At 33.7% G+C, this 13,138-nt stretch overlaps 1 protein-coding gene across 3 annotated transcripts in view; it reads right to left on the reverse strand.

The window, feature by feature from the left end:
- LOC115212926 overlaps positions 1 to 13,138 on the reverse strand; it is a 198,389-nt gene that overhangs the window by 43,358 nt on the left and 141,893 nt on the right. For all 3 annotated transcript variants that reach the window (XR_003881778.2, XM_029781756.2, XM_029781755.2), the window contains one exon: positions 2,765 to 3,069. Coding sequence is in view for 2 of the 3 variants with exons in the window: in XM_029781756.2 (XP_029637616.1) it covers positions 2,765 to 3,069 (305 nt within the window). In the remaining variant the exon portion in view is untranslated. The remainder of the gene's footprint in view (positions 1 to 2,764; positions 3,070 to 13,138) is intronic.

Below are 13,138 nucleotides of genomic sequence, written 5' to 3' on the forward strand. Positions count from 1 at the left end.
GTATATATACGCATATATATATACAGATACTATAAGTGTATTATGTGTGACACTGTGTGTGCGTTGCGTCTGTGTCTGTGCGCGCGCGTGTGTGTGTTAATTTATGTGAAGTAAACATTAATCCTTAAAACATTAATCCCTAAAATGCATCTTTGATCGTTCGCTTGACTGCACATATCTGAAGCATTTGTAGACGTTATAACCTTCAAATATGAACGTAAATGGCTGACGCTCAGAAGGAAATGGCGATCCATGAACATGTCGTCCTTACTGCTTGTCACATAAATTAACATATATTATAAAAAGACTTTGTATACATCTCACATGAAAGAGATTGTACGCGCTTGTAACACAACACACACGAACAGTAATATACATGCACACACACATATGTATACACAAACATACACACATAAACACATATATGTATATACTTTATACACACACATATATATATATAATATATATAAATGTGTTTGTGTGTATATATATATATATATATATATATATGTATGTATGTATGTATGTATGTATGTATGTATGTATGTATGTATGTATGTATACGTGTGTGAGTGTGTGTGTGTGTGTGTGGAGGAGGTATTCTTGCATGTAACAGACAGCGGTGTCAGGTAATAAGCGAAGGTTTCGTGTGCGCTATCACGTGTAAACACACGCATGAGACACTGACAAATATAAACAAACATGGCGTTCTTTTTTTTTTTTTTTGTTCGTGTGTAGTGTTTGTTCGATACAGAAATGTCGTTGAACTTTACTAAATATGTATACATACATGCAGGACTACATCCAAGCATGCGTATATGCATATATACATGGATACATAAACAAGTTAGACATACACACATGTATACATATATACATACACACACACACACATATATATATATATATATATACACACAAATACACATTGATATATATAAAGACAACTTTGAGCAGCGTGGCCTACAGCGATAATCCGCAGAGATAACTACGTTTCGTATTCCTAGAATAGCATTGTAATAAATTCTACCAAGGTACACGTGATCAAAGAGGTTTGTAGGATTAACGCATTGAATAAGGTCAAATCTTCGCTCCTTTTTCCGTCTAAATCAAGATTATGAGAAGCTAATCCAATGTGTATGTGTTTGAAGCTGGATCTATCATAACATTAATGGCCAGTAATAACCCAATGTAGGATATTTCTGAAGAAGATAATTTTCAATAGTTGTCTATTAGTCTTCATTAACTCTAATAAAATTAATGAATGTGTATGTGTGTGTGCGTGCGCGCGCGTGGCTGTATTTAATATGCTTGATATACACATTATGCATACATACGTCACACACACATTTATATATATATGGTATATACATTTCACATAAAATATATATATATATATATATATATATACATACATATATGTTTGTGTATATGTGAGAAGAGAGAGAGAGAGAGATGCATACAATATATGCATACAAACATACACACATACATACAAATATACATACAAATATATATATCGATCATACGTTTACTTTAACATGCCTTTTCATATGTATATATGTATATAGGTGCTAAGTGTGTGCGTGTGAATCTACCTGTGTGGAAATGTATGCGTATGATGGAGTATTATGTACGTGCACAGAATTACGAGATAAATATATGCTACTACGGATCTATAGAGATAAACAACTAACACTCAACGACTTCGACATATCCATATCATTCCTTATGTTTCATAAATTCTAAGAATATCTCGATGCTAAACTTACGTGTAAGCCTTGTATATCTGGGTGCGAAAACACTCCAATACTACCCAAGTGAGAAACGAAAAAACATACTAGCATACAGGTAAACTTTGCTGAAGAACTACATTGAAGTAGGGAGAGAGAATGAAAAAAAAATGGAAGGAGTACAGTAGAGGCAGGTCTTAATTACTATTTATATTTTCCCTCTTCCAACACAAACACTGACATCCAGTCGTTTAATAGATTCGCCCCCTTCAGTAGCTGTTGCATAACAAGCAAGTGACTGACTTACAAATAACTTTTACAGACGTTAAGTCGTTCAGAGGTTTCTGTATCGTCTGCTGCGTTTTGATATGTCGTCTGCTAAAACTTTATGTCGTCTGCTGTTAACTTTAATCGAGTATGAGTCCACTTGGTTAGTTCTTAGCTTTTTTTTTTTTGTTGTTTGTTGTTGTTTTCTTTTATAATTTAAAAATATTTCGATATAATCTCAAGGTTGTTTTGGATTTTCTCTTTTCTCTCCTATAGAAAAGTTAATCAACTTAAATTCATCTTTTTTTATTATTATTTTTGAAGGGCGGGAGGGCTACGAAATAACAATTATAATTTCCTAATCAAAGCAAACAACACACCATGCGATTTTAGATGTATCAACACAGTTATTTTCCGAGAATAACAAAATCTCCGCATTAACTGTTGTTAGTAAAAACAAAACAAGTGTGTATATGTGGGTATATATATATATATATATATATATATATATATATATATATATATATATATATATATATATATATATACACATACATATGTATACACATATATATACACATATATATACTATATATATATATATATATATATATATATATATATATATATATATATATATACATACACACAGCCGAAGGGAAACAGTTGTTAGAAGTTGTTAAATTTTTTCTCATTATTTTTGTCTCATTAGTAAAAAACAAAATCGATTGTTTTGCTTTTTGTAGTTTTTTTTTTTTTTTTACCTGATGTGCAACTCTGGGTATGCGAAATTGGAAAAGCGGTTTCGTTCCACCGTCGAATGGGCTCAGCTCACTGCTAAGCTCGGATAAGTCTGCGATGTTTCCGTCACTCACCGTAGAAAAACCGTCATGTATCCACTTGGAAGAACGCTTCTGACGTTTTGCAAACATGGTTGCCCCCCGCGCTTTTTTATTGGCTGCAGCCGTCAGTGAGTACGAGATCTTCTTACACAAGTTGATTTGCTCCTCTATGGTGGGGTACACTGCCTTCGGATCATTGTAGAACGAAGAATCCGAATAGATTTTCTCTGAAGAAAAATAAAATGGATTTCATCAGCTTTTTCTTTTTTTGTACTTTTATTTATTGTCAACTGTGTTACTGTTTTTGTTTGTTTGCTTCTACCATCGTGTTTTTTTTTATTTTTATTTCCCTCTGTAACTAGTAATATGTATATAAACAACACATGGTTGTTTATCAAGCTTTCAAACCCTGTAAATATATATGTATGTATGTATATATATATATATATATATATTATATATATACATGTATGTATGTATATATATATATATGTGTATATATATATATATATATATATATATATGTATATATATATATACATGTATGTATGTAATATATATGTGGGTGTATATATATATATATATTATATATATTATATATATATATATATCTATACATGTATGTATGTATATATATATGTGTGTATATATATAATATATATATATATATATATATATATATATATATATATACATGTATGTAGTATATATATATATATATATATATACATATATATACATTATGTATGTATATATATATATGTGTGTAATATATATATATACATGTATGTAGTATATATATATATGTGTATATATTATATATATATGTGTATATATATATATATATATACATGTATGTATGTATATATATATATGTGTATAGATATATATTATATATATATTATATATATATATATATATAATATATAGATATATATGTAGATTATATATATATATATGGTTACATTCGTACATATATTTTATATACGCATATACACAAATATATGCACGTAATCATATGTGTATGTGTACGTATAATCTGTGTGTCGGTGTGTCTACCTGTTTATGTGCTTGTGTATGTCTTTGTATGTGAGTATGCCTATGAATTTATTTCTACGGTCTCGTGTCTCTGTGTGTGTGTGTGTGTATGAATATGTGTGACCCACCTTCTGTCTTCAAACATCATTTTTTTTTTTTTAATATGTCTAAAATAAATTTCCATATCACCTGTGTTTGTTACTGAAACTGAAATATTTCAAATTAATAAACAAAATTCTATTTCAAAAATTTTAATGACTTTCCTCTCTCTTCACTCTTAAATGAACCAGAATTTCCAGTCGTTGTGTTGGTCAGATTTGGTCAAATTTATTACATTATGAATGATGATGGAAAAGAAAGCAAGATGATTTCTTTTGTAATCAAAGACCATTAGAAACTCTAGAGGTTATTTTAAACGTTTACAAACATATTCCACGAAAAACATTACCGATATTTTTCAGTTCTGTTTTTGATGAAACCTTTAAGGAATAAAATTTATTCAGGACAATCCTTTTACAATAATGACAAAATCAGTGATTATAACGAAGTGGATGGTAAACGCATCTAGGAAGAATAAAAATACTCTTAGCTGAAATAAATAGATATATATTGACTTCAAATTTTTGCACTGGACCAATAATTTCGGGTGATGGAGAAAGTCGATTACATCGGACCCAGTGTTCAAATAATACTTATTTTATCGACTCCGATAGGATGAAAGGTAAAGTCGACCTCGGGAGAATTTGAACTCAGAACGTGAAGTCGGACGAAATGCCGCTAAGCATTTTGACCGGCGTGCTAACGATTCTGCCAACTCTCCGCCTTAAATAAATAAAATATTGATATAGTTTGAGTGAATGGCGTCCCAAAACAGACACACAGTTTCAGATATAAACATATGGGTATGTTTGCGTAATTGTACGTGCTTGTGCTTGCGCGAACGTGTGTGTGTGTGTGTGTGTGTGTGTGTGTGTGTGTGGGTGGGTGGGTGTGTGTGTGTGTGTGCATATAAGCGTACGTATGTTTATTGTCACTATGCACATAGACATAACTACGTCGCATACACACACACGCTCACACATATAGTAGACGCAATGCGTATTTCTACGCGTATTTATAGAATATATTTAGGCTACATATAGTTACCCAATAAACAGTGCAGTAAGTGCTAACGTACTTAATGTGGGGAACTCAATATCTTTTATCAATCAGGACTAATTACTCTGAAGATAGGGTAATGTGTGTTAAACAATGTTGAAGAAAACCAAGCGAAAGCAAGGGCGACAACTCAGTTTTAAAAAACTCAGTTGATGCACCAAAGTTTCAAATCGATAGTTGTTTCTAAAGGTCTTCGTCAATATAGAGAGGTTATATCAACAGTATTATAATGAACGAACTCTATGCTCAAATCCTCTTGTGGTCGTTGTTTGCCTTTCATCCTTCTGGTCTCCTCCTTCTTTCTCTTGTACACCCCTCTCTCTCTCACTCACTCCTGTCGCACACACACGTACACACTCACTCACACACACATTTTGTCTCTCTGAGTCGGCCGCTCGGTGCTGCATGCATGAAGCACCGTAGGTAATCTATCTACTCACAGCATACGTTTCTTGAGGAAAGGGGAAGGAGTGATCGTGCGGCAACTATTCGTGTATATGTGTATTTGTAAGCTGAAATACTACTAGAATCACCCAAGAACGGACCGATGCTCTGTGGAACATTGAACGAAAGTTAAAAAACGATCGTAATAAGCGCTATGTTAAAGTTAACACAAAAACACATAAAAGTATGTAGTTTCTTAGATACCTAAACCTAATTTGGGGAATTTGTTTATAGATCTCAATTTCATTTATTCTACTTTTCAACGCGGATGATATATCATCGAAGACAATAGCTTTGGAATCTCTTGTGCTTCATACCTTGGGATATACAATTACTAATTCCTACTAGACTTTCATTTCCTTGCAGTTCAATAAATGCTTGGTTAGGCAAAAAATAAAAAAGTAAGACAGGTGATTAACTTTTCTATAGGAGAGAAAAAAAAATACAAAACAACCTTGAGATAATATCGAAATATTTTTAAATTATAAAACAGACAGGTGGTTATTGTTGTCTCCGAGCAACACTGACTGAATAGACGTATGACCGAAGGCGTTCCCGTCGTGACCACCCTATCATGTTTGCTCCCGACTATAAATTTGTAGTTACATTTCTGTACTAGACAATACGTTGTGTCCTTGAGCAAGACACTTCATTTCACGTTGCTGCAGTTTACTTGGCTTCAGAACAAGCTCTAACCACCCAAATGCCAGTATAGTTCTCTCAATTCCACCCGCTGGGGTCCAAAGCAGAAAGGCCGAGAGAGGATCTATGTCTGGTGCTACTATAGAGATAGATACCCAGAACAATTATCGAAAACATAGTACATGCTACCAAGTCATACAACTTTATGTATTCGTTCTTTGTATCTGGTTGTAGGGTGTAACTTGGATGTTTTACATCTATTTCTAGCAGATCAAAAGACCAACTAGCGGCTTCCTTCTTGGCTTGACTTCTCGAAAGCAAAAGGGTGTGGCTGTTAAAATTACTTATACACACACACACACACACCACACACACACACACACACACACACACACACACATACACACACGCACATATCTTTTCATCATCTTCGCAATTTCGGTAAGCTTGGTTGCTAATAAGTCGGTCTTATGCCTGATAAGAGATAATTGAAATTTTTCCAACGTGTTATTTGTGCGCAAATTAAAACCTTCATACGCATACGCCTAATGCCCTTGCATGCACATAACAACACACGCCACACACTTATACGTTTATATGCATATAATATATATATATATATATAATATAATATATATATATATATATATAAATATATATATATATAGCATTAATTATTATATATATATATACATTCATACATACACAGACTTACATGTATATAGTTATTTGCATGCATATCTACCTATATCTTTCTCCACACACAAACATATATATATAAAAGGAACAAAAATGGTGGAGAATCAATGTTTGCCACATATTATCACTATATATATATATATATATATATACATACATATATAGATACAGAGAGAGAGAAAGAGAGATACATACATGTATAGATATATATATAAATATATACATATATTATTTATCGAATACATATATCTATACATTTGTGTCTTATATGTATATAAATTTCATATATATATATATATATACAGTTGCCCAATAAGTCTTCTTGAGTCATTGAAAAGCGGGAAGTCTTATATTAGGTAATACAGCAAGTAAATTACTATTATTATTTATACCTTGTAGTCTTATAGTTGAAGATTAATTCGTTACAGAAGAGTTCCCTGTCAAATATGAAGAGATAAATCATTGGACATGTCCGATGATTGCTAAATTTGCCCCTGCGGATTTAGCACGAAACCCTTTGGTGACAACTTTAGTCGGTTGTCAACAAGAAAATACTATTGCATAAATAATAACAAAGAAACACACACACACACACACACACACCTATATATATATATATCTATATATATATATATATATATAGTATATCTATATATATATATATAATATATTAAAATCTCGGCATTTTACGCTGTAACAAAGAACATTAACTATTCTCACATCATTTTATTATAGTATTCAGCACGTACAGAGATATCTTCAACTTCCAGCTTCCAATCTTGGCTCAGAACGATAAGATAATGAATCTAACATACGATAAAATTTATGCTTATTTTTACGATGACATACATATCTGATATTAATAATTATTCCAAATATTTTTTTTAAAGTTATCTCACAATTTCTCTCTCGTGAGCACATCATTATCAGTTATTAGAAAGAGTTATATGTATTTTCTCATAGAAGGTTAAAATAAAGCAACACCTCAGGTAAGTGATGCTTCTTCCGTATTTGAGACGATGTTAAATGTTAAATGTTTCACAACAAATTTTCTCTAGGAATTATAGCCAGCCCTGATTTGTTACGACGTTTCGTATCTGAGAAGCTTCATGTAAACAAAGTGATCGAAGATGGAAAATGGATAATGGGCATATATGACATATTTCAAAAGACTTTGCTCCTTTAAACAATGAGTTCGTAGATGATTAATGGGTTGGGTGATTGCTTAGAAAGGAACAAAAACTCCTGAAATATGTCATAACTAAATCAGTACATGTTCGAGTCTCATAGCCGGCCGCCAACACTTTTTTCTGCAAAATAGGGGTAGCTTATCCTGTTCATGCTATATTATTAGCATTATCCTGCATTCGAGAATTTAAAATCACTTCTTTAACTTTAAAAAAAAAATTAATTTTAAATTTTATATATATATTATATACTATATTAATTATATTTATATTATTTGTTATTTATGTATTGGTTTATGTCTATCACTGAGTTGTCTAATAGTAGTTTTATCTCTAATTCATATTCTATATATATATTATTCGTTTATTCTTTTATCTGTTTCAGTAATTTGACTGCGACCATGTTGCAGCACCGCCTTTTGTCGAACAAATCGACCCAGGGCTTATTCTAGTACTTATTCTGTTGGGCTCTTTTGACGAACCGCTAATTTACGAGGACGTAAACACACCAACATCGGTTGGCAAGTGACCGTTGGGAGACAAACACAGACACACAAGCATATGCATGTGTGTGTGTGTGTATGTGTGTGTCTATGAGAGGTAATGGTGTCAAGCAGACCCAAAGGTGTCAGGTAATACTGAGTGAGTAAGTGCTATGGACAGACTGTAGTTAAGCTCCAGGTTCGGTGATTATGCGAATGAGGAGTCCAACGTAGGTCATATATCAACATGTGTATATATGAATATTTTCAGAATGAGATAAAAATCCAAGACTGTGCATATGTAGGCGACCCCTGTTGTACTCTTCCGCCCCAACTTTCTCTCACTCTTTCTTCCTGTTTCTTGAGTAACGCTGCGATGGACTGGCGTCCCGTCCAGCTGAGGGGGAACATATACGCCATAGAAACCGGGAAAACCGGGCCCATGAGCCTGGCTAGGCTTGAAAAGGGCGCATAAATAAAAAAATATTTAGGACAACATGTCCCATTGTGTCCTTTCTTGATTTAGATTTGAGAACTATTCAACTTTTGTTTCAAGCAAGTCATACATTCACGCTGCTTCAATTTTTAATAAGATTTTATTTGTTCATAATTAGGAATTTGTTGTAATATAATTCCAAGATTTAATAGTATTTAGAGTAATGGAATTCATGATATCTCGAGCCAAGTACGTTGTAGAGAATATGCAGATGACGTAACATATTCAAATGCAATGCAATTGTTAGGTTCTCTCATTAATTTAACATTACTAAGACAGAAATTTTTGCAAAGAACTTTAGAAAACCGAAACATGAGAATCTTTAGCAGGAATAAGATTCCTTATTCTTATTAACACACACACAAACACAATAGTGCGAACACGCTATCTGAAAACAGCACTAACATCACTTTTTTTTTATATGGTGACCTTCTATCTTTAAGACGGCAGAACGTGTATTCTGGAAAAGAATTTGGCCGTTATTTCTAGATAAGGAAAGCATTCCAACCGTATTTGGATATACCAGGGCCCACGTGTTCTTTTTTTGAAAGTGGTAGGATGTGATTTGTGGGATATCTTGCTGCTATTTTTAACAAATTAATCTACTTCCTACAATACAATTAACATTTGTGCTTTTCTACCCTGTAGTGACAGATAGAGAAGGAGAAAAGAGAGAGGGGAAAAGAGATAGAGTTAGGGAAAAGAGTGAGAGAGAAAGAGAGAAAGAGAAAGAGAGAGAGAAAGAGAAAGAGAGGGAGAAGGAAAGAAAAAGAGAGTTCAGTAACAACAAGCAGCGGTAACTTATTCCGGAGGCTTGATCCACTGTCCAAGATCATCTCAAGGAGATTGAAAAAGTGTATAGAGAAGGAAAGTGGATTCAACATGATAATGCGAGGCCATATTTAGCGAACATAACTCAAGAAGAGATAAATTCATTAGACATCGAAGTTCTACTTCACTCTTCCTACTCACCAGACCTAGCACTAACATATTTTCTCTTATTCAGGTCATCTAAACACTTTAACAATGAAAAAACATTCGGCGTCAGGAACCATGTCGAAACAACGCTCCAAGCAATTTTTTCCCTTCTAGGAACCAGCAAACTGGTTTCTAAGGTTGGAAAATGTTATTGCTAACGATTATCGTTATTTTTTAGTGAATAAAAATATACATCCTATACAAATTTGAACTTATTACATGAAATACAGGCGACGAGGAGATGGCAGAATCGTTAGCACGCTGAGCAAAATGTTTAGCAGTATTTCGTCTGCTGTTATGTTCTGAGTTCAAATTCCGCGAGGTTGACTTTGCCTTTCATCCTTTCGGGGTCGATTAAATAAGTACCAGTTACGCACTGGGGTCGATATAATCGACTTAATCCGTTTGTCTGTCCTTGTTTGTCCGCTCTGTGTTTAGCCCCTTGTGGGTAGTAAAGAAATAGGTATTTCGTCTGTCCTTACGGTCTGGGTTCAAATTGAGCCGAAGCCAATTTTGCGTTTCATCCTGTAGGGGTCGGTGAAATAAGTACCGGTAGAACACTGGAATCAATGTAATCGACTTAACTTCTCCTAGGTATGAGTATATAAAAACTGCATCTCCCTGCCAAGCCACGTCAAGCCAGTGTAGAAAAGTAGGCTCATCAAACCAGCAAACAAGCTCAAATTCATAGCTTCCATACCACACCGTGGTTGGTGGAGAGAACATGCTGAGGCCTCTGTCCTGCAGTGGACTAAACGATCCATTCCTAAACATGAGATACGACATCTTTTTCAGATGCCCTAACATACATACACACACACACACATACACACATTCACAGATAGCGGCACCACAAGGTCCAATCCTTGTTGCCGTTTGGTGGTTGTGTACTTCAATGACCCAGAGATCTATGACAGCTGAACACAACCTCCAGGTAACGCCTTCCATGCTAGACAGGTCAAAGGATAGAACCCAGGCTGATAATGACTGCCTCTGCTCAAAGGAAAAATTGGGTTTGTATAGGGCCGACATCTCTACTTAGAAAGCTTAGAAAGTTAGAGAAGCATCGACGATAATTCATAATCCAAAATACCCAGAGCAAGGCTTTCCTTTAGGAAAAAACTTATGACAGGTCAACGTCAGGTCCTAACCTGGAACAACAAAGGAGGTGGAAGATAAGGTGCCCTAAAAACAGTTGGCGGCAAGATATTGAAGTAGAGCTGAAAAAACAGGGATCCAACAGAGAAGCAAAAGGCAGTCCAGAGTGGAGAAGAGTAGACAACAGTGGAGAAGAGTGGACAATAGTGGAGAAGAGTGGACAACAGTGGAGAAGAGTGAAGAAAAGTCATCGATGGTCTACGTTCCAAAGGGAGTGAAGGACTTAAGTAAGAAACATATAGAACTTATGACTATTTTCCTACACATTGTTTTCGCGCAAGTGTCCATGAATTGCATATATATACATGTAGTAATCTCCCTCGACTAACGCGGGTGTTACATTCCAAAATACCCCGCGATAGGTAAAAATCCGCGAAGTAGAAACAGTGCAATACTGTATATTCTTTATTATCATTTTTATAATTTGTATATATTTATTTTATCATAACTGCAAAACACCACGGAAGAATCGATGCAATCTTAAATAATAGTCCGCGATATGGCGAGGGATTACTGATATATATATATATATGCTCAGCAAACTGTCATAATTTCGTAATTGTTAAAGTAAAAGATACCGGCATTATTTCAGTATTTGGATCTTTTCGGTTTGACTGGTAGTTTTTTTTAAATAATTTCCACGTAACTAAACACTTTTAAACTTCATATACTGGTAGAATGTGTTTATAAAACATCTTTTTCTCTTGGCTTTATTGAGAAAATTCTATAGTTTGTAAGATATTTGTTGTTTTTTCTTCAATTTCTGCAATTTCAACCAATCAATGCCGTCCATTGAGGTAAAAAACATTGAGGTAAAAAACGTATGAATATGTCCCTCGTTTAAGAAACAGGTTGGGTTTATTTACATTTGTGAAGAAAAAAAGATACCATTCACCCCACCCCTAACCCTAACCCTAAAACAGATTGAAATACAATAGATCGATACTAAGGTCATAATTATGGGTGACAATTTCATATGACACCGCTAGAAAAAACTGCCGTTCAAACCGAAAAGATCCCATTATTTTGTTCTATTTTTATTTTTTATTTTTAGAAAAATATGACAGAGTCCAAATTCCTGGATACTGGCGTGAAACCAGTAGCTATTTCCATTGGAAGGAAATACTCGCTGGCACTAAAATAAAGCGTGTGTGTGTGTATAAATATTTATACACACACACACACACACATATATATATATATATATATATAAATATATATATATATGCATTTTAACATTCACACTACTTCCCGTCTTTATTATGTCGATAATTATTAAAACGCTTAGGCTGTGTGTGTGTATGTGTGTGTGTGTGTGTGTGTGTGTGTGTGTGTGTGTGTGTGTGCAACACAAACAAAACAATTTTCCATGATTTTTCCTGTGCGTGTTGCTTTTTTGGTTTTGTTTCTCTCTTGTCTTTATGGTAATTATTTGTAGTTATTATTTTTAAATACCATGATATAATACTCATTTCAAACATCACAAACATTGCATTGTGCTGCGGAATGCGGATTAGTTTCTTTCTCTCTAAAATTTCATCCTTGTTATTATTCTAAGAAAAATCGTTATGTTCTATTGTAAGTTATCTTGAGAAGGATAAGAGTAGAAGTACCATGAGATTCTGTGAAGCCTATATTCTTTCTTAGTATTATCTCCTCTTCTTTTACCGCTCTCTCTCCTTTTCTCCTTCTCTCTCAATACCTCCCTCTCTCTCTCTCTCTCTCTCTCTCTCTCTCCCTCTCTCTCTCTATGTATATATCATACACTGACGTTGTCTTTTTATACACATTTACGTGCATATATGTTTATGAAATAGATAGATAGATAGATAGATAGATAGATAGATAGATAGATAGACACAGACAGACAGAAGTCGATAATAGATAGATAGATAGATAGATGAGATAGATAGATAGATAGATAATAGATAGATAGATAGATAGATAGATAGATAGATAGATAGATAGACAAACAGAATGTATATGTATGTATGCATTATATGATGTATATACC

The sequence above is a fragment of the Octopus sinensis genome, linkage group LG6, assembly GCF_006345805.1.
Source record: "Octopus sinensis linkage group LG6, ASM634580v1, whole genome shotgun sequence".
In the NCBI taxonomy this organism is placed as follows: Eukaryota; Metazoa; Mollusca; class Cephalopoda; order Octopoda; family Octopodidae; genus Octopus; species Octopus sinensis.